The following is a 23717-nucleotide window of genomic DNA, read 5'->3' as shown; positions in this document are numbered from 1 at the left end:
AGTTCAATTTTCATATCATTATGTTCAGAACTGTTCAAATTAGTATCCCAGCAAAAAATGTTTTCAAAAAAGTTGGAACTGGCAGGCAAAAAAAAGTAAAAGTGGTACCGATTGCACACAGCCGAAATGTGGTTTGGACTTTCTGAGTGAAATAAAAATATAAGCAGCAATTAGAAACCTCAGGGAAGTTTTTTCTGATGATCAGCAATGTTCAATTTAGTAAATCAATGCCTAGGGTATTAAAAATATTTTGGATTTGGAGCCTAAAAAAGGGTAAAGTGAAAAACCCTGATTGCACACTGAGGCCCTATTTCTGAACAAAATAAACAAATAAGCATCAATTTTTTCAGTTCAATTTTCATATCATTATGTTCAGAAAAGTTCAAATTAGTATCCCAGTTAAAAAAGCTTTCAAAAAAGTTGGAACTGGCGGACTAAAAAAAATGTAAAGTGAAAATGATTGCACACAGCCGTGGGGGAGGAGGCCCTGTTTCTGAGCAAAAAACCCCAATAAACATATTTCAGTTCATTTCTATTTTTCTAATGATCAGGAATTGTTCAAAATAGTGATCCAATGCAAAATAGTGATCCAATGCAAAACGGGTGGGGGGGAGTTTGAACTGGCAGCCTGAGCTAGATAAAAATGAACAAAATTTCACAAAAACGCTAGGGCGGGCTTTTAAGAACAAAATAAACAAATAAGCATTCTTTTTTCAATCTCAATTTTACTTTCATTGTATTCAGAAAAGTTCAAATTAGTATCCCAGCAAAAAAGTTTTCAAAAAGACAAAATTTAAGTACCTAAATTAAACCTTTTTTGGTCCAGATCGTATACAACCCAAACAGAACAAGTATGACTTTTTTTGCCAAGCAAAAACTAAGCCCCCCACACCCCCATCCCCCAAAAAAATTCTCAAAGAAAGAACCCCTCAAATGATACAAAGTCATAAAATTTCAAGTTTCAGATATGCAGGAAAATATTTTTTACAGGGTCTCAAACATGGCTTCGGGTCACATACGACCCGAACAGAACAGCAGGGTTTTAAAAGATATACAGTAATACCTCATCTTACAAAGTTAATTGGTTCCCGGAGGAGGTTCGTAAGGTGAAAAGTTTGTAAGACGAAACATTGTTTCCCATAGGAAACAATGTAAATGAATTAATGCGTGCAAGGGGGGAAAAAACCGCAAAAAAACGCTGCCGCCCAGCTGTCACCTTTTGAAACAGCCGGGCGCTTCTCAGCGTTCTCCCCCAATGCTGAACGTGGAAGTTTGGCAAAAGTTCGGGTTTGGGTTCGGGAGGACACCAAGAAGCCCCCCAGCTGTTTCAAAAGGTGACAGCCGGGTGGCGGGGGCATCTCGGTGGCCACCCCGAACCCGAACTTTTGCTGAACTTCCGGGTTCGGCGTTCGGGCGGCGGGTTCGTAAGATGGAAAAAGTTTGGAAGAAGAGGCAAAAAATTTCCGAACCCGTGTTCTAATTTTGGTCCTGTATATGTATTAAGGTTTGTATCGTATATGTATTGAGAATATTGATTGCTGTATTTGTGAACGACTAGGACTATTACTGACTACGATATTTTGCCTAATGTAAATAATATTTATACATTTAGTATATATGGTCTGGTTATTTGAAGTACTGCTCATATCTCTAGGATATTAGCTGGATATCTGCTACATCCCACGTTTTCCTCTGTGCAGGGGATAGCACAGCTTACTCTTTTACACCTAACACCAGTGAATACTGAAAATGGTGAAATAAGCCAATAACGTTACTGTTGTGGTTGGCTCTGGCCCAGCTCCTGCCTCAAAGAATGTGGAGGTGGATGCAGGGGAAACATCAACATGTCATAGGCCTGTTTTATGCCGACATAGGCAGGTTGTGCAGTTTCCTTGGACGAAGAAGAAGGTGGGGGTGACTTGAAAGAGGGGGGCTTGGCGCACAGCCCAGGAAGCCAATCTCCATTATCTTCGGTTGATTCGGATGAGGAGGTATTAGACCCACGCATGTTTTTTTATTTAATATTTATTTATTTATTAGATTTGTATGCCGCCCCTCTCCGTAGACTTGGGGCGGCTCACAACAATAACAAGAACAACGTAAGAACAAATCTAATAATTTAAAAAATGCTAAAACCCCATTATTAAAAGCAAACATACACACAAACATACCATGTATAAACTGTATAGGCCCGGGGGAGATGTCTCAGTTCCCCCATGCCTAACGGCAGAGATGGGTCTTAAGAGCTTTACGAAAGGCAAGGGTGGGGGCAGTTCTAATCTCTGGGGGGAGCTGGTTTCAAAGGGTCGGGGCTGCCACAGAGAAGGCTCTTCTCCTGGGTCCTGCCAAACAACATTGTTTAGGTCGACGAGACCCAGAGAAGGCTAACTCTGTGGGACCTAACTGGTCGCTGGGATTCGTGCAGCAGAAGGCGGTCCCAGAGGTATTCTGGTCCAATGCCATGAAGGGGCTTTATAGGTCATAACCAACACTTGATTGAATGTGACCGGAAACTGATCGGCAACCAATGCAGACTGCGGAGTGTTGGTGTAACATGGGCATACTTTGGGAAGCCCATGATTGCTCTCGCAGCTGCATTCTGCACGATCTGAAGTTTCCGAACACTTTTCAAAGGTAGTCCCATGTAGAGAGCATTACAGTAGTCGAACCTCGAGGTGATGAGGGCATGAGTGACGTGTGAGCAGTGAGTCCCGGTCCAGATAGGGCTGCAACTGGTGCAACCAGGCGAACCTAAGCAAATGCCCCCCTTGCCACAGCTGAAAGATGTTTGTCTAATGTGAGCTGTGGATCGAGGAGGACGCCCGAGTTGCGGGACCCTCTCTGAGGGGGTCAGTGATTCCCCCCCCCAAGGTTATGGACTGACAGATGGAATTGTCCCTGGGAGGCAGGACCCACAGCCACTCTGTCTTATCCGGGTTAAAGTTTGAGTCTGTTGACACCCATCCAGACCCCAACAGCCTCCAGGCACCGGCACATCACTTCCACTGCTTCGTGGACTGGACGTGGGGTGGAGATGTACAACTGGGTATCATCCGCATACGGATGATACCTCACCCCATGCCCTTGGATGATCTCACCCAGTGGTTTCATGTAGATATTAAATAGCAGGGGGGAGAGGACCGACCCCTGAGGCACCCCACAAGGGAGAGACCTAGAGGTTGACCTCTGACCTCCCACTAACACCGACTACGACCGACCGGAGAGGTAGGAGGAGAACCAGTGAAGAACAGTGCTCCCACTCCCAACCCCTCCAGCCGGTGCAGAAGGATACCATGGTCGATGGTATCAAAAGCCGCTGAGAGGTCAAGAAGCACCAGGACAGAGGACAAGGCCCTGTCCCGGGCCCGCCAGAGATCATCCATCAACGCGACCAAAGCAGTTTCCATGCTGTAGCCGGGCCTGAAACCGGACCTGCTGGGGACCTAGATAATCGGCTTCTTGCAAGGACCGCTGGAGTTGGAGTGCCACCACTTTCTCAACAACCTTCCCCATAAAGGGAAGGTTGGAGGACTGGACGGTAGTTATTTAAGCATGGCTGGGTCCAGGGAAGGCTTCTTGAGGAGGGGGGCGCACAAGTGCCTCCTTATAAGGAGCCGGGGAAGGACCCCCTCCCCAAGGAGGCGGTGACAATCTCCTGGACCCAGCTCCGTGTCACCTCCCTGCTGGCCAAAACCAGCCAGAAGGGACACGGATCCAGTAAGCAGATGGCAGAACTCACAGCTCCAATGGCCTTGTCCACTTCATCAGGTGTCACCAGATCAAAACTCTTCCCAGACAGGTGGACAAGTACGTGCCCCAGTCACCTCGACTGACTCATTGTCAGTCGACTCTGTTTTACAATTGGAGTCGAGGTCCAACCGGATCCGAGCGATTTTATCAGCGAAAAACATGTTAAAATCCTTGCACTCTCTGCAAGGGCTCCCCAACTCCCCCCTGGTTAAGAAGGGAGTGGGTCACCCTAAACAGAGCGGCCAGGCGGGATTCCACTGATGCCATCAAGGCGGCATGATATGCGCATCTTTGCCGCCTTGAGCGCCACTTTGTAAGTCTTAATATGAGCTCTTACAAGTGTTTGATCGGATTCGGATTTATTCTTCCTCCATCACTTCTCTAGACGTCTCATTCTGGCGTTTCAACTCCCGGAGCTCCTTGTTGTACCATGGCATGTGCAGAATTATGCATAGAAGAGACCAATTGCAGAAATATTACAGGAGATAAGAGAGGCCACCTGTGTTTGGGTGGGGCTCCAGTAATTAGAGCTGCTGATATAAATAGCAGCGTGTTGGTTGGCCTTTGTGGAAGATTATCTGACCGTTGTTCTTCAGGACCGTGCCTTGCTGCTTCCGGACTTTGTTGATTTTTCATGACTTTAAAACAAAGCAGAGCAAAGCGTGTTTGTGTTTCACTTCGTGGAAGAAGAAGGGCTGTGACGGTTCTTCACAGGCTGCTAGCTAAGTACTTAAAGACTGATTAAGGGGATTGTACAGACTAACAAGTTGTTTTGGGATGAGTGCTCTTTGCAAAGAAAAAGGGTGCCTTGTTTCTTTTGAATTTTTGTGATAAAGAACATTGTTATTGAACTTTCAAGCGTGTGTGTCTGAAATTTGTACCCTTGAATTTTTACGGAGACTCTTACCATAGAGCCAGGCAGAGCAGTTACAATAAACTGTCTTCTGAATTCTAGCAGCTTTTAAGAGCTTTTCAGGGAAGAACAAAGGCATCTCCAGACTGCAGGAAATACTGTAGCAATTCTTTTAGATTGCACAACTTCCCAAAAATTGACTAGAAACAGTATCAGGTCCATATTCTGCAAAAGCCTTATAAGGTATATTCTAGTGATAACAACGTCCTATATCAGTGATGGTGAACATTTTAAATACCGAGTGCCCAACTGTGTGCATGTGCATGCCCCAAACGGAAAGATGTGTGCATACCATGCAAATACGTGCATGTGTGAACATGCATGTGAATGAGTGGACATTAGTAGTGGGTTCCTACCAGTGCAGTAGGCAATTCCATATTGGTAGCGGTCGCCAAACTATGCAATTTGCATGCAACTGCTCTGATGCCAATTCGTGGTGGTGCCATCTTTCTTCTTGAATTTTTCAGATTTTATGCTTCCTGCGCATGTGCAGAAGCAAAATCTTGTGAGGGGAGGCTCGCACATATGAGAAAATGCAAGCACATGCGAGTGGCCTCTCATAAGATTTTGGTGCATTTTTGCTTTCTGTGCATGCACAGAAACAAAATCACCCGTAGGTCCTCTCAAAGGATGAAGATGCATGTGCGGCGCACCAGTGGCAGGTTGCACTTACCTGCATGTCTGCAGGCAGGAAGTACAAGTAATCTTGTACTTTCCTACAAATGTGCTCATGCAGCCACACATACATGGACATGCATGCATGCGCAGCAGAGACATGAAGACCAGCTGACCAGTGGAAGTCTGGGCATCCAAACTCTGACAGCACTGCAAGATGTAAGATCTTTTTCCTTTGTGAGCTTCTGTTTCATCAGTGCGGGGAAACAGAAGATCATGAAACAAATGCCACAGAGATCTGACCTGTGGCAATTATTATTATTATTATTATTATTATTATTATTATTATTATTATTTTAAATTGTTGATTACTTATGATTTGTCTTTTACATGTTGTGAGCCGCCCCCGAGTCTTCGGAGAGGGGCGGCATACAAATCCAAGTAATAAATAAATAAATATTATTATTATTCTTTATTAGATTTGTATGCCAATGGTATGCGTGCCAGCAGAGCACAGCTCTGTGTGCCACCTCTGGCATGCATGCCATAGGTTTGACATCCCAGCCCTATATTATAAAGCATCATTCTATGAAGAGCATGTTAGAACCACACAGATTGATCTTTCACACAAGGTATGCTCACACATAGTGGGTACTAAAATCCTTTACTACCAGTTTGTGTGTGTGCTTGCGTAACTACTGCTGCTGCTGGCGCTACCGGTTCTTAGAACTAGTCCGAAACCAGGAGCAATCCGCCCCTGATGTTCACATGTATTAATTCATGGTTTATATCACCACAGTGTGAAATAATAAAATTACCTAAGTTTGAACAACTCACTGCATCGTAATCATTTATTTCATCATAATATACAGTGATACCTACAAACCTGGGGTTTAAGATTTTTTTGCCTCTTCTTACAAACTATTTTCACATTACCTAACCCACTGCCCCGCTGGGATGCCACCTCCAGACTTCCGTTGCCAGTGAAGCACTTGTTTTTGCACTGCTGGGATTCCCCTGAGGACTCCCCCTCTATGGGAAACCCCACCTCCGGACTTCCGTATTTTTGTGATGCTGCAGGGGAATCCCAGCAGGGGGAATCCCAGCAGTGCAAAAATGGGCGCTTCGCTGGCAACGGAAGTCCAGAGGTGGGGTTTCCACCAGCAAGGGGAGCCTCAGTGAAATCACAGCATCACAAAAACACAGAGGTCCGGAGGTGGGGTTTTGAGGACTTTGGTGTTTTTTGCGATGCTGCAATTTCACTGATGCTCCCTTTGCTGGGAAATCCCACCTCCAGACTTCCGTTGCCAGCAAAGCGCTCATTTTTGCAATGCTGGGTTTCCCTGCTGGATTCCCCTGCAGCATCGCAAAAACACAGAAGTCCGGAGGTGGAGTTTCCCCATCGGAGGGGAGCCTCAGGGGAATCCCAGCAGCACAAAATCGGGCTCTTCGGCTGGCAAAAGGGGTGAATTTTGGGCTTGCATGCATTAATCGCTTTCCATTGATTCCTATTGTTTCGTCTTACAAACTTTTCACCCTTAAGAACCTCATCCCAGAACCAATTAAGTTTGTAAGACAAGGTATCACTGTACCTACCTAGCAGCCATGTAATAAAAATGACATAGCCAACAATACTCAAGACCAAAAAAGAATTTTGTTTTACTTCGTCACACTTGTGAATACTTAAAGCAAGAACACTTGTGAATACTTAAACCAATGAAAGTTTCACAACTTGATTTAAGGAGAGCCAGTTTGATTTAGTGGTGAAAATGCTGGCTGAGAAATCAGGGGACTGTGATTTCTAGTCTTGTTTCAGGATAGAAGCCAATTGGGTAACTTTGGGCCACTCACTTTCTTTCAGCTTAACCTACCTCACAGGTTGTTTGTGTAGAGCAAATAGGCAGGAATATTATTTATGTTCACCACTTAAGCTACTTAAAGCCAAGATAAAAATCTAATGTAATAATAAAACAATTTAACTTTATAATTCCTGTATGGAAATTTAAGCAAGCAATACAGGTAATCCTCAACTGATAGATTAGCAATTTAGATGGCTCTCTCTGGGGGATGCCTACAACCCAGATTTGAAATTCTGATCCACCACCCCCAAACCCTATCTGACTGTACTTGTGATATTTATTTATTTTATTAATTTATTATTTAGATTTGTATGCCGCCCCTCTCCACGAATTTGTCAACCTGGCTGCATTTTATGGCCATTTGCAGCATTTTGGGGTCATGTGACTACATTTTATAAGGTTTTCTGAAAACCTAGCATTTGCTTTGGTTTTTGACAAAACCATGCCTATGGTGAGCCACATAAAAGGTAAGAAAATCAGATTGATCCCAAGTGACAACTGTGATGGACAGGTTCCATTATGGTCATAACCTGAGGATTACTTGTACTTCCTGCCTGCAGACATGCACCACAAACATGGTTTGTTGTACTGACACTACGACAACATTACGTAAGAGCCAAGCCTAAAAAAATTAATAATTTGAAGCAAAAAACTTGCTTGCTATATGCCCATAGTTTTATTCTCATATTTCTGTTATTGTTTGGGGAAATAGGAACACAGCAATGATATCTGAATAATTTTCTAGCATTACAACATGAACAAGTATTTTATTTCTTCCTTCATGTTACACTACAGGAAAACAATTACCCGGTATTATTAAAATATCTGAGCCAGGATTGTGCAAAACTTACAGTGTTCCTGGATTCTTTGCAGAAAGAGAACATTTTTCAAGAATGGTGCCTGAACATTAAATGGATGCTTTAATTTACCAAATTGTTAACTGAAGCATCTGTTCAAAGGAGCACTTTTCTTTAAAGTGTTAGATTAGGAGCAATCACACTGATTCAGTCAAAATGCTAAAAGAAGTTTCTGCACAAGTGCTTTTTAATTTTATTTCTGCAGGAACGAAGTGGCTGCCAGTCCTGAATCAATTTATTTTACCTGGAAATGCTAATCAAATTGCTTCAGTTCAGAGTAGGCAATGTTGAAAATACCATGTTTTCTTGAAAATTATTTTGTTTTGGCCCCCCAAATAAGCGCCAGGTCTTATTTTCATGAGATGTCTTACCCCACTGACCTTAGGACCATCAACATTTGTTGTGCCACTGGCTGACTTCTGTGGCTGCACGTGGCTGCAAGCTGCCAGACGCCGCATGGCTCATAATGTTGGTATCACCACTTGCATTAGGAGGCTGTGTGGTGTGTTGTATTGTGCTTTTCTGTGTGTGAGCGGTAGGACCGGCATGATGTGAGCGATGACACTGGGCACTATGAGCAACACAGTATCTTTTAGCGAGTGGTGGCACTGGTGCAAAGAGCCTCATGGTGACTTCCCATGAGCAGTGGGCACCGGCATGATGTGTCCACATGGTATCCAGCCACAGAAGGAGTCAGGCAGCAGCACAATATGTATCAAGGCATGGCAGGCCTGGTTGTGGCAGTCCTAAAGTAAGCAAGTGTGTGGCACATGGGGCAGCTCCAAACATCCACCCTAACTAGATTTTTATGCATGCACTTCATGCCACCTCATACAACCAGACAGCGAGAAGGGCTTATTTAGGGGTTTATATACTGCTCAAAAAAATAAAGGGAACACTTAAACAACACAATATAACACCATCTTAAGTTTGTAAAGTAAATCAAGTAAATCAAATGTCTGTGAAATCAAACTGTCTACTTAGGAAAGCAACGCTGATTGACAATAAATTTCACATGTTGTCAGCACATTCATCACTTTGTAACAGAACAAAGTATTCAATGCTAATATTTCATTCATTCATATCTAGGATGTGTACTTTGAGTTGTTCCTTTTATTTTTTTGAGCAGTGTATTTCTCACAGGGCATAAAAAATCAGACTATGGCTTGCTTTCATGGTAGATATTTACAGGGAAACATGGTATATGGAAACATGGTATATATTACTTAAACAGGATTCAAATAATCAGTCTTAAGTTATGTAGGTAGTTACATAATTAATTCAGAAATATCCCAAAAAAAATTTGACAATTAATGGTATATCTTTACTTCATTGTTCTGATTTGCACTAAACTTGGTGACATTAAACAACAACAGCAAGAACAACTGTAGCAGCTGCACATTGATTTGCTTTCAGACTCATAGAAATTATTCTATCATCCATCCTGCAAGTAGAAAGCTAGGATAATCTTTCTGTTGCTCCCACACACATCTGAAGACCATCAAGTTGAGAAAAACTAGTGTTATTCATAGTTTAATATAATCAGTGCCCAGGGTATATAACAAGACATAAATGATAGGCTCTTATCCAAGAAACAACAACATGTAAATAAAATAAAAAATAATCCAGTTAAAAGAATTAAATACATTTGAAAAGAATGTATAATTGTTTCAGTCATAAGTACATATCCTATAAATAAGACATCCTCTGATAATAAGCCCAATTGGGCTTCTGAATGCATGGTAATAAGGCAAAGCGCTTATTTCAAGGTTAAAAAAATAAGACAGGGTCTTATTTTCAGGGAAGCATGGTACTTATCTAATGTGATGTTCTGAAAGTTTCAAAAAAATTGTGAGGGAACTAACCTCATGATCCCTCCCACCATGAAAACATTCTCCCCTTAAACCAGTGGTTTAAACATTCATTTAAATAATTCTCCTTGAATATATTAATATCCCAGCAATGAAATACATATGCTTAATATGTTAAAATTAAAAGATAATGTTTTTTAAACCTAGTAGTTTGCCACCTAAAATAATTTTCAGCTGTACAGAAATTAAGCAGTCATTTATTTTTGTTCTCTGCCAGAAAGGAGATAAATTTTGTATTCAGCTAGCTTTTCTATTTTCAGAAATAAAAAATCACCAATTATTTCTTCATATAGGAATAAACAAGCAACTCCCATAAGGGACTAACATATTTAATATATGACTTCCATCTTTTGATATACACTAAATGCTAATCTCATGGATACAGTATCTACAGGATAACTCAAAACATTACTGCACTGTACATAATGGCTACACTGACAATTAAACCAAGCAAAAGCCATGGGACTGCTCCCCCCCCCCACTTTCTCACACAAATATCTGAAAATTCGTTTCTTAAAATATTGTTGGGATTCCTGATTTTTAAAATGTTCATCCTTTCCAAGCACTTCACACTTGAAAGTAAGTTATATTGAGAAAAATGTATTGTGAATATGCCCATTATTCCGCAGATGTAAAAAGAAACAAGATTCAGTCTTCAATAAAATTTCTCAGATGATGTTTTATACAAAAGCTGTCAATTAATGTATTTTCAAAAATTAAAAATAACACCATTTTAAGTTTGTCAGAGTTTATTAATAAGGATAAGAATGGAAACATTTTCTGCTCTTTCCAATACATTTATTTATCTCTCCCAGAGCTTTCCTCAAATTCTCAAGTTGCCCCCACTTTGAAATACCAGTGTTCCAACTTCCTTATTTGGTTGCTGAAGCTGTTCTTTGTCTTGTTCAAACATTCTGATGAAGCTGCTTGCGTTCTCTCAGTCACAGCCTTTCCATTCCCCCTCCCTTTCAGTCTGGCTTCAAGCAGGTCACTCTGACTCAACCTCCTTTGTAGCTTACAAACCAATCACACACTGGTTATGCCCATTTATGGAGTACCTTTCCTTTTGGAAATCTGCAAGGCAAAAGGGATTTTTTCGGTTGTTTGGAAAAGTGTTTGCTCTGCTGAAAAGTCTGAAGTGAGCATAAACCACAGATTTCTATTTTACACATTCCTGTCTTTTTGCTGAGAAATCAGGGCAATATGTACGTAAGAAGGGGGAGCAGAGATTAAATACATACTAATTTGGGATCATGTTTTACTTATTTCTTTGTAGTTTAGCCATATCTGTGCCCATAGTTTATGGTATGATATCTAGCATATTTGCTCAAAATAAATATTCTGAACTCTCTTAATTATCCAGAAAATATATCATAGAAACATAGAAGATTGGCGGCAGAAGAAGACCTCCTGGTCCATCTAGTCTGCCCTTATATGATTTCCTGGACTTTACCTTAGGATGGATATATGTTTATCCCATGCATGTTTAAATTCAGTTACTGTGGATTTACCAACCACGTCTGCTGGAAGTTTGTTCCAAGCATCTACTACTCTTTTAATAAAATAATATTTTCTCACATTACTTCTAATCTTTTCCCCAACTAACCTCAGATTGTGCCCCCTTGTTCTTGTGTTCACTTTACTATTAAAAACACTTCTCTCCTGAATCTTATTTAACCCTTTAACATATTTAAATGTTTCGATCATGTCCCCAATTTCCCTTCTGTCCTCCAGACTATACAGATTGAGCTCATTAAGTCTTTCCTGATAAGTTTTATGCTTAAGACATTCCACCATTTTTGTAGCCTGTCTTTGGACCTGTTCAATTTTATCAATATCTTTTTGTAGGTGAGGTCTCCAGAACTGAACACAGTATTCCAAATGTGGTCTCACCAGTGCTCTATACAGCGGGATCACAGTTTCTCTCTTCCTGCTTGTTATACCTCTAGCTATGCAGCCAAGCATTCTACTTGCTTTCCCTACTGCCTGACTGCACTGTTCACCCATTTTGAGACTGTCAGAAGTCACTACCCCTAAATCCTTCTCTTCTGACGTTTTTGTAAGCGCAGAACTGCCAATACAATACTCAGATTGAGGATTCATTTTGCCAAGCGCATTATTTTACATTTGGAAACATTAAGCTGCAGTTTCCATTGTTTTGACCACTTATCTAGTAAAGCTAAATCATTTGCCATATTACAGAAGCCTCCAGGAATATTATTATTATTATTATTATTATTATTATTATTATTATTATTATTAATTGGATTTGTATGCCGCCCCTCTCCGGAGACTCGGGGCGGCTAACAGCAACAATAAAACAGTCTACAATAGTAATCTAATACTAAAAATGATTAAAAACCCATTAATATAAAACCAAACATACATACAGACATACCATGCATAGAATTGTAAAGGCCTATGGGGAAAGAGGATCTCAGTTCCCCCATGCCTGACGGCAGAGGTGGGTTTTAAGTAGCTTACGAAAGGCAAGGAGGGTGGGGGCAATTCTAATCTCTGGGGGGAGTTGGTTCCAGAGGGCCAGGGCCGCCACAGAGAAGGCTCTTCCCCTGGGTCCCACCAAGCGACATTGTTTAGTTGACGGGACCCGGAGAAGACCCCCTCTGTGGGACCTAACTGGTCACTGGGATTCATGCGGCAGAAGGCGGTCCCTGAGATAATCTGGTCCGGTGCCATGAAGGGCTTTATAGGTCATAACCAACACTTTGATTTGTGACCGGAAACTGATCGGCAACCAATGCAGACTGTGGAGTGTTGGTGTAACATGGGCATATTTGGGAAAGCCCATGATTGCTCTCGCAGCTGCATTCTGCACGATCTGAAGTTTCCAAACATTTTTCAAAGGTAGCCTCATGTAGAGAGCGTTACAGTAGTCGAGCCTCGAGGTGATGAGGGCATGAGTGACTGTGAGCAGTGACTCCCGGTCCAAGTAGGGTCGCAACTGGTGCACAAGGCGAACCTGGGCGAACGCCCCCTTTGCCACAGCTGAAAGATGTTTCTCTAATGTGAGCTGTGGCTCGAGGAGGATGCCCAAGTTGTGAACCCTCTCTGAGGGGGTCAGTGATTCTCCCCCCAGGGTAATGGATGGACAGATGGAATTGTCCTTGGGAGGCAAGACCCAGAGCCACTCCGTCTTGTCTGGGTTGAGTTTGAGTTTGTTGACACCCATCCAGACCCCAACAGCCTCCAGGCACTGGCACATCACTTCCATATCAACCCTATTGCACACTTCCCTACCAAACCTTCCCCTATGTCACTCACAAAGATATTAAAAAGAATAGGACCTAGAACAGACCACCGTTCTTCATAGGCTGCGCTCATGAGCGCGAGTGCACCCCAAAATACCGCCCCACACGCCCTTTTCCATGGGCGCGCAGCCCCCATTCCCCTGCCAGCCCGTGGGGGGCGGGGGCGGGGAGGCGCCGGCAGTAGAAGGCGCTGTCCCCACCCGATCCGCTCCCTCTCCTCCTCTTCCGCCGAAAGAAATGCGCGGAAGCTACCTGCTTGAGCCTCGTGTTGTTCCACCCCGCTTCGTCCTGCCTGTCATCCTCCATTATGTTTTCGGGAGGGAGCGGCGGGAAAGCCCTGTGCCGGCCAGGAAAGCCGGGTTTGCTTTTCGTGAAAGCAGCGCGCCTTTTAAACACGTTGCTTTCCTGCACCTCTTTCCTGGTGGGGGGGAGTGGCCTCCTCCCTCCCACCCAGGAAAGTGTTGCAAGAAAGCAGTGTGTTTAAAAGGCGTGCTGCTTTCACAGAAAGCAAACCCGGCTTTCCTGGCCGGCACAGGGCTTTCCTGCCGCTCTCCCCCGAAAACACAACGGAGGTCCAGGTTGACAGGCGAAGCGGGGTGGAGCAACGCGAGGCTCAAGCTGGTGGCGGAAGACCTCCGTTGTGTTTTCGGCTGGGGGGGGGGCAGGAGGACCTTCCTGGCTTTCCCGGGCAGCTGACTTGAGCCTTGTGCTGGTCAGCAAAGCTGGAGACGTGGAGAGAAAGGAAAGAGAGGGAGGGAAAGAGGAGAGGAAAGGAGGGAGGGAGGGAAGGGAGAGAAAAGTGAGCGAGAGGGAGAGAGAAAGGGAGGAAGAGAGGAAGGAAGGAAGAGATAAATATAAAGGGAGAGAGGGAGTGGAAGAGGGGAAGGAAGGAAAAGAGAGAGAGAAAGAGAAAAAAGTGGAAGGAAGAGAGAAGGAAAGAAAGCAAGAGAGAAAGAGAGAGAGAAAGCAAGAGAGAGAGAAAGAGTGTGAAAGAGAGAAAGCAAGAGAGAGAGAGAAAGCAAGAGAGAGAGCGAAAGGGGGAGAGAGAAAGAGAAAGCAAGCAAGAGAGAGAGAGAGAGATAGCAAGAGAGAGAGAGAGAGAGAGCAAGAGAAAGAACAAGAGAGAGACAGAGAGAAAGAGGGGGAGAGAGAGAAAAAGCAAAAGAGAGAGAAAGCAAGAGAAAAAGAGAGAGAAAGAAAGAAAGAGAAGGAAAGCAAGAGAAAGAGAAAGAGGGAGAAAGCAAGCAAGAGAGAAAGAGAGAAAAGGAATGGAAGAGGGAGAGAGAGAGAGAAATGAGAAAAAAGGGGAGAAAAAAGAGAAATGAGAAAATGATTGAGGCAGAGAATGAGAGGAAAGAGAGTTAGAAAAAAAAGAGAGAGAAGTGACTCTTGATTTAAACTTAAATCATATGATAAAAAGCACCCAAAGAATAAGAGAGAACCCCCCAGCCCTCACCTGTGTTTGGAAATAGTTCAAGAGTTTTTGTGATTAATCACTATGTTTAAATTATGCTGGATTTGTAGCAATGCAAATAGATAATGCAAATCAGATACAGTATTTACATTTTGAATCATAATTGTAGCAAAATTACAGTTTTGAAATAGCCACCAAAATTATTTTTTGGATTGGGGTCACCGCAACATGGGGAACTGTATTGCAGCATCACGGCATTAGAAAGATTGAGAACCACTGGTCTAGTCACTAAAGTATCATACATTTTCTGATTCCTCCAGTTCAAAGTTTGGAAATGTAAATTAGAATATTATTTAATGTTCAATTTTATAAGAGCTCTGTTTTAAGAGAACTGTCTGAGACAGCTTATCTACCATTTTGTTCAGGAAACTATCTTTACTGCCCAAAAGCAATATCAGTAAATCTGACTAAGCCCAACATTTATTACAAAAGTGAGCATCTCTGATGTTAATTTTTCTTTCCTTTCCAGTTACCTATTCATTATTAACTTTTGCTAAATAAAAGGAGAGGAAGAGAGAGAGAGAGAGAAATGAGAGAAAAAGGGAGAAAAAAGAGAAATGAGAAAATGAGGCAGAGAATGAGAAGAAAGAGAGAGAGAAAAAGCATATGATAAAAAGCACCCAAAGAATAAGAGTGAAAACCCCCAGCCCTCACCTGTTTTTGGAAAGAGTAAAAGAGAGAAAAACTCCAGCTCTCACCTGTGTTTTGAAATGGTTCAAGAATTTTTGTGATTAATCACTATGTTTAAATTATGTTGTATTTTTAACAATGCGAATAGATAATGCAAATCAGGTATTTATATTTTGAATCATAATTGTAGCAAAATTACAGTTTTGAAGTAGCCACCAAAATTATTTTTTGGATTGGGGTCACCGCAACATGGGGAACAGTATTGCGGGGTCACGGCATTAGAAAGGTTGAGAACCACTGCTCTAGAGCTTTTTAAAATTTGGAATCAAAATATTAGATTTGCTACACTGTTACTATTTTGTTGTGAGCCGCCCCGAGTCTGCGGAAAGGGGTGGCATATAAGTCTAATAAATTAAATATTAAATATTAAATATTAAATATTAAATATTAAATATTAAATATTAAATATTAAATATTAAATATTAAATATTAAATATTAAATATTAAATATTAAATATTAAATATTAAATATTAAATATTAAATATTAAATATTAAATATTAAATATTAAATATTAAATATTAAATATTAAATATTAAATATTAAATATTAAATATTAAATATTAAATATTAAATATTAAATATTAAATATTAAATATTAAATATTAAATATTAAATATTAAATATTAAATATTAAATATTAAATATTAAATATTAAATATTAAATATTAAATATTAAATATTAAATATTAAATATTAAATATTAAATATTAAATATTAAATATTAAATATTAAATATTAAATATTAAATATTAAATATTAAATATTAAATATTAAATATTAAATATTAAATATTAAATATTAAATATTAAATATTAAATATTAAATATTAAATATTAAATATTAAATATTAAATATTAAATATTAAATATTAAATATTAAATATTAAATATTAAATATTAAATATTAAATATTAAATATTAAATATTAAATAAAATTAAATTGTCTTTCAAACAAGTTTTTCTTTTTTCTTGGAAGATTTTTTTAGACTGTGTTTGCCATTACTTCCTTTGTAGAGCTGATAGAGAGAGTCTAATCTAAGGTCATAGTTGGCTATATGCCTACGGTAGGACTAGAACTCTCAGCCTCCTGGTTTCTAACTTGTTGCCTTTAGTAGGTTTACATCCAAATGACTGGCATCATCAGTATAATCTTAAAACAAAAACGTCTCATGGACACTTATTTCTATTTCATGAAGAAACTTAATTTAACTTCCTTACAGCTCTGTATAACCTATTTTGACTTGGAACCCTCCCTCAAGTCTACTTTGTTACTTTTGCCATCTTATGTTATAATCAAGGAATATTCATGTTCAATAGAATCAGTCACAAGCTGTTATATGCTGCACAGAGTCCCTTTTAGTGAGATCAGGGGCCATGAGAGACATGGGAAACACTTGAACACAGGAGCTTCTGTTAGCAATAATTGAAAACAAACACTTTAAAAATATCAATAAAATACTAGTCAATAAATTACATTGCCTTCTGTAAAGCCTTTGACTCAGTGATTCATGATAAACTACTTCTAAAACTGAAATCATATGGCATCCCAGGATCCCTACATGGCTGTGTTCCTATCAAACAGACAACAAGTTGTCAAAATAGGGAGTGCCATATCTAATCCTGTTCTGGTTAACAATGGTGTACCCCAAGGCAGCGTACTAGGACCAACACTCTTCATCCTCTATATAAATGACCTTTGCAATCACATTACAAGCAACTGCATTCTTTTCACCAACGATGTAAAACTTTTCAACATCACCGATAACACAGCTACTCTCCAAAAAGACCTTGACTTTGTGTCTGAAAGGTCAAATATCTGGCAACTCCAAATCTCAACCAAAAAATGCTTTGTCCTAAACATTGGCAAAAAGAATCAGAACACCAAACACAAACTGAATAAACAAGACCTTACATACAACCCTCACTCTGTAAAAGACCTTGGAATACTCATATCAAATAACCTAAGTGCCACTGTCACAACATCACCAAAAATGCTTAAAGAACTGTTAACCTAATTCTACGTAGCTTCTGCTCCGGTAATCTCACACTACTCACCAGAGCATACAAAACTTTCGCCAGAACAATCCTTGAATATAGCTCATCTGTATGGAACCCACACCACATTTTCAACATATATATTTTAGAAAATGTCCAGAGATATTTTACTAGAAGAAACCTCCATTCCTCCACTCGCAACAGAATATCCTATGCAACTAGACTTACAATCTTAGGTTTACAAAACTTAGAACTACTGTATATCACCTTAAACACAACCTAAGCATAGTCCATAAAATCATCTGCTAAAACATCCTTCCTGTAAACAACTACTTCAGCTTCAACCACAACACACATGCACACAACAGATACAAACTTAAAGTAAACCGCTCCAAACTTGACTGCAGGAAATACGAGTTCAGTAACCGAGTAGTTAATGCATGGAACTCATCTGACATTGTAGTATCATCACCTAATCCCCAAAACTTTACCCTCAGACTATCCACTGTTGACCTCACCTGATTCCTAAGAGGTCAGTAAGGGGAATGCATAAGTGCACTAGCGTGCCTACCATCCTCTGTCCTTACATTTCTCTCTTACTAGCATCATGTATATAAATATTGTTATATCTTTGAATACTACCAATAAGTACTATAAATGAATGAATGAATGAATGAATACTTATCAAATTTAATTTTCAGGTTTTCCAGGATTTTCCCCCATCTCTAAACTTTATTTCAATTATTTCAGTAATTATGTTTCTTGTTCACTATCTGTGCTCAGCCTAAGTGCTCAAAGAAACGTAAACAAGGAAATACTGTAAAAGTGAAAATACAATATTTGAATAAAAAAAGTGAAAGTAATGAAACTTGCAAGAAAAAGACAATAATATCAGAATAAAGGTTAATTCTTTTTGGGGTCCACAAATTTGGGGTCCACAAATTTTTGGACTTCAGCGATCACCAAGGTCACACTTTTAAATCCCGTGGACCACCAAATTCACAAATTTAAGTCCCACAGACTGCTCATACAATTTAAAAAAGATAAAAACATTTGTAAAATAATGATAAGAGAACTTCCATTTTATTAATATGAAATGCACCTATTTATCCTAACAAAATCATAAATGCTTATTTAATCATAACAAAAATTTTAAAGGGGCCAAGATTTCTCCACGAACCACCAACATTTTCTCGCGGACCACCAGTGTTCCACGAGCCACCAGGTTGCTGACCCATGCTCATCTAAAGCATTTGGGAAAATAAGTAACTTTCCAGCAGGTGCCAGAAAAAGCAGTTCTGGTAGAAGTAAAAAAAATATTATTATTATTATTATTTATTAGACTTGTATGCCGCACCTCTCCGTAGACTCGGGGCGGCTCACAACAGTGATGAAGGCAATACATAATAACAAATCTAATAATTAAAATCTAAGAAATAACAATAGTGCATTAAAAAAATCTAAAAACAAGGAACCCCAATATATGAATACATACATACAATCCTATCATACACAAATACTACATAGGCAGAGGGAGATGTCTCATTTCCCCCACACGATGACAGAGGTGGGTTTTGAGGAGTTTACGAAAGGCAAGGAGGGTGGGGGCAGCCCTGATCTCTGCAGGGAGCTGATTCCAGAGGGTCAGAGCCGCCACAGAGAAGGCTCTTCCCCTGGGTCCCATCAGATGGCATTGTTTAGTCGACGGGACCCAGAGAAGACCAACTCTGTGGGACCTAACCGGTCGCTGGGATTCGTGCAGCAGAAGGCGGTCTCACAGATATCCTGGTCCGGTGCCATGAAGGGCTTTATAAGTAATGACCAACACTTTGAATTGTGACCGGAAACTGATCGGCAACCAATGCAGACTGCGGAGTGTTGGTGTAATATGGGCATATTTAGGAAAGCCCATAATTGCTCTCGTAGCTGCATTCTGCACGATCTGAAGTTTCTGAATACTCTTCAAAGGTAGCCCCATGTAGAGAGCATTACAGTAGTCGAACCTCGAGGTGATGAGGGCATGAGTGACTGTCAGCAATGACTCCTGGTCCAAATAGGGCCGCAACTGATGCACCAAGCGGACCTGGGCAAATGCCCCCCTCGCCACAGCTGAAAGATGGTTCTCTAATATGAGCTGTGGATCGAGGAGGACGCCCAAGTTGCGTACCCTCTCTGAGGGGGTCAGTAATTCTCCCCCCAGGGTGATGGACGGATAGATGGAATTGTCCTTGGGAAGCAAAACCCACAGCCACTCCGTCTTATCAGGGTTGAGTTTGAGTCTGTTGACACCCATCCAGCCTCCAGACACCGGCACATCACTTCCACTGCTTCGTTGACTGGACATGGGGTGGAGATGTAAAGCTGGGTATCATCAGCGTACTGATGATACCTCACCCCATGCCCTTGGATGATCTCACCCAGCGGTTTCATGTAGATATTAAATAGTAGGGGGGAGAGGACCGGCCCCTGAGGTACCCCACAAGGGAGAGGCCTCGGGGTCGACCTCTGACCCCCCACTAACACCGACTGCGACTGACCGGAGAGGTAGGAGGAGAACCACTGAAGAACAGTGCCTCCCACTCCCAATCCCTCCAGCCGGGGCAGAAGGATACCATGGTCGATGGTATCGAAAGCTGCTGAGAGGTCAAGGAGCACCAGGACAGAGGACAAGCCCCTGTCCCGGGCCCACCAGAGATCAACCATCAATGTGACCAAAGCAGTTTCTGTGCTGTAACCGGGCCTGAAACCCGACTCTTGAGGACCTAGATAATCGGCTTCTTCCAAGGACCGCTGGAGCAGGAGCACCATCACCTTCTTGACAACCTTGCCCATAAAGGGAAGGTTGGAGACTGGACGATAGTTATTAAGTACGGCTGGGTCCAGGGAAGGCTTCTTGAGGAGGGGGCACACAAGTGCCTCCTTGTAGGGATCCAGAAAGGGCCCCCTCCTCAGAGAAGCATTGACAATCTCCTGGACCCAGCTCCGTGTCACCTCCCTGCTGGCCGAAACCAGCCATGAGGGACACAGATCCAGCAAACAGGTGGCGGAACTCACAGCTCCAATGGCCTTGTCTACTTCATCAGGTATCACCAGATCAAACTCTTCCCAGACAAGTGGACAAGTACGGGCCCCAGTCACCTCGACTGACTCATTGTCAGTCGATTCTGCTATCCAATCGGAGTCGAGGTCTGCCCGGATCCAAGCGATTTTATCAGCGAAAAATATGCTGAAGTCCTCGGCACTACTCTGCAAGGGCTCCCCAACTCCCCCATGGTTAAGAAGGGAGCGGGTCACCCTAAACAGAGCGGCCGGGCGAGATTCCGCTGATGCAATCAAAGGGGCATGGTACGCGCATCTTGCCGCCTTGAGCGCCACTTTGTAAGTCTTAATATGAGCTCTTACAAGTGTTCGATCGGATTCAGACTTACCGTTCCTCCAGTGCTTCTCTAGAAGTCTCTTCTGGCATTTCAACTTCCGGAGCTCCTCGTTGAACCATGGAGCTCTACAGGGTCTAGTGCCGCGGAGAGGTCGCAACGGCGCAATCCGGTCAAGAGCCACCGCTGCCGCCTTGTTCCAGGCCTCAGCAAGAGACTCTGCCGAACTGTGGACGAGTGTATCTGGAATAACCCCAAGCGCCCTCTGAAAGCCCTCTGGATCATCAGGCGTCTGGGGCGGAACCTTCTAATCGGTTCCGCCTCCCTGCAGGGAAGGATTGGAGCCAGGAAGTTAAGCCGCAGTAGAAAATGGTCTGACCATGACAAAGGCAACACTTCTAAGCCCCTTAGTCTCAGATCATTACTCAATTGTCCAGAGAGGAATACCATGTCGGGTGCGTGCCCCCCCTCATGAGTTGGACCCTGTACTACTTAAAGTCAGGTCCATGGCTGTCATGGTGGCCATGAACTCCTGTGGTAATCTAGAGGTTTCACTGAGTGATGGCAGGTTGAGGTCCCCCAAGACAATAAGTCTGGGGAGCCCCACCGCCAACCCGGCTACCTCCTCGAGCAGCACAGGCAGGGCTGTTGACACGCAGCTGAGAGGCAGGTACATGAGTAACAGGCCCACCTGAACCCCTAAGTCCAACTTCATCGGGAGGGACTCGCAACCCGCAATCTCTGGAGCAATAAGTCTATGCAGGCAAAGACCCTCCCTGGCTATAATAGCCACTCCTCCCCCCATTCCCTGGGGTCGAGGCTGATGCCAAATCTGAAACCCGGCTGGGCAGATTTCAGAGAGAGGAACTCCTCACCTCTGGGCCCAGCCAGGTTTCGGTCACACAAGCCAGGTCGGCCTCCTCTTCCAGGATCAAATCCCGGATGAGGAGAGCTTTATTTACCACCGACCTGGCATTGAGTAGCAGCAGCCTGAGCCCAGGGCCAGAATTACACTCATCACCAGTGCTTTGAGTTAAGCTCATGGAGCCGGAAGAAGGGATCGCTACTAAGCAGCGATCCCTCCTTCCCCTGGAACGGGGAAGGTATAGCTCCATGGCTCCATGGCAGGTATAGCTCCATAGCTTCCGCCATACCTGCCTCTCCACAGCAAGGCCGGAATCTTTTGACCCTCTGTCACCCCAGAGATAAGCGTCCCCCCTCCTCCTGCCTCTCCAGTGTCAAATGTGCCAGAAATTTCATTCATATCATATACATTCATTTCATACATATTATAATCCCACCCGTCCACCCCATTCCAGCAATCACCCCCCTCCCCTTCATTCCCATTCATACGATTCCATTCATTCCAGTTACTAAGATAGTTCCATTCACTCATAGCATATATAAATTAACCCCCTAAAAATAGTTAAAAGAGTAAAAATATATAATACATATATAAAAATATAAAAATACAAAAATAGCCTAGACATAATTAATTTACTAGTAGTTCTTAAAAGGGAGAGTATAAAACAGCAGCAGCAGCAGGAGGGTGCCAAGCTCCAAGCTTATTAAGCTCGTTAGTTCTTGAAGTTGTAGAAGTTCTAAAAAAGTTAAATATAAATATCTGAGTCTCAGGGTATAAATACAGAATAGTCTTTTTAGTGATGGTTGACCAATACTGTAAATATTCTGTCTCTTTATCTTGGTTGCAATGTCTCTTTATCTTGGTTAAAATATCAGAGAAGTCAAAATATAGATGTCATATCTATATCTCCAGGACCGCCTTCTGCCGCACGAATCCCAGCGATCAGTTAGGTCCCACAGAGTTGGCCTTCTCCGGGTCCCGTCAACTAAACAATGTCATTTGGTGGAACCCAGGGGAAGAGTCTTCTCTGTGGCGGCCCAGACCCTCTGGAACCAGCTCCCCACAGAAATCAGAATTGCCCCCACCCTCCTTGCCTTTCGTAAGCTCCTTAAACCCCACCTCTGTCGTCAGGCATGGGGGAATTGAGATATTCCTTTCCCCCCAGGCCTATACAATTTATGCATGGTATATTTGTGTGTATGTTTGGCTTTTAATAAGGGTTTTTAGTTATTTTAAATATTAGATTTGTCATATGTTGTTTTATTAATGTTGTTAGCCACCCTTTTCAGATAAATATCTGAAAAGATAGATCTGGCTCTAATCACAAACTTTATCACTACACAAGGCCTTAGGATTGGATATAGGATGGCAAGTTTAAACAGTACTTTAATTGAGGAAAGCTGTTATGCCGGGCTTCATGTTACGAGCCCCAATTAAGTCAGAAGTGTAAATTCAAACACACATGCTGTTGTAAAGTAAACAAAGAGTCAGTTTATCAAAACAAAAGTATTGTACACATGCACTTTAATCAGCCAAAGTGCTCTCCCACAAACCACAAGCCTGTGGTTTGCTGTGAAAAGCAAAAACAAAAGCAGAGCAGATAAAGGCAGCTGTAAAGACGTCACAGCCACCCCCCTTCAAGAGTCCACAAACTATACTTAACTGTGAAATATCCAAAAAGTCTTTGTAAATTCTGGAGCAGTCCAAAAATCAAACAACACTTATCCCTCTTCAAACGGATAATCTCCCACACATGCTCTCAGTGATGCTGGCAATTTATCAGCAGCCCCATTAGCCTAATTGCCCCAGCCACAAGTGTTCTACCTTATCTTCTATAATACTTATACAGTTGCTCCCTTCTCGTCATAAACCTGCGCCTGTGAGTATCTATGAATCCCTCTTCCTCTGAGTCTAATGATGATGACTCACTAATGGGGTCATTAGCTAATGGGCTGCCTGTAACTACCTCATCATCCGATCCTGCTTCACTCCCAAAGTCTGTCCTTGACACAGAATCTTCACTGTCCAAAGCTGTTGGCAGTAAAACCGGTCTCTGAGAACGTGAGGATTCTCCCAAACCAACACCCACAGTCCTTGGAGCAGGAGCTGGCCCAGAGCCAACCACAACAAAAGCAATTTGTTTGATAGTAAGAGCAAGAACAAATATTTAGTTTTAGTGCAACC

The 23717-nt window shown here is 42.1% G+C and overlaps 1 protein-coding gene across 1 annotated transcript in view; it reads right to left on the bottom strand.

Moving 5' to 3' along the window:
- Positions 1-10652: 10652 nt before the first annotated feature.
- The window catches only part of LOC139170652 (palladin-like), a 321753-nt gene continuing 308688 nt past the window's right edge, over positions 10653-23717 (bottom strand). Inside the window, exon 10 of the mRNA XM_070758143.1 lies at positions 10653-10939. Within this exon, the coding sequence (XP_070614244.1) occupies positions 10903-10939 (37 nt within the window). The 3' untranslated portion in view covers positions 10653-10902. The remainder of the gene's footprint in view (positions 10940-23717) is intronic.

This window comes from Erythrolamprus reginae, chromosome 7 (genome assembly GCF_031021105.1).
Source record: "Erythrolamprus reginae isolate rEryReg1 chromosome 7, rEryReg1.hap1, whole genome shotgun sequence".
In the NCBI taxonomy this organism is placed as follows: domain Eukaryota; kingdom Metazoa; phylum Chordata; class Lepidosauria; order Squamata; family Dipsadidae; genus Erythrolamprus; species Erythrolamprus reginae.
Note: the sequence above shows the minus strand (reverse complement) of the source record. Positions and strands in the feature narration are given on the sequence as shown.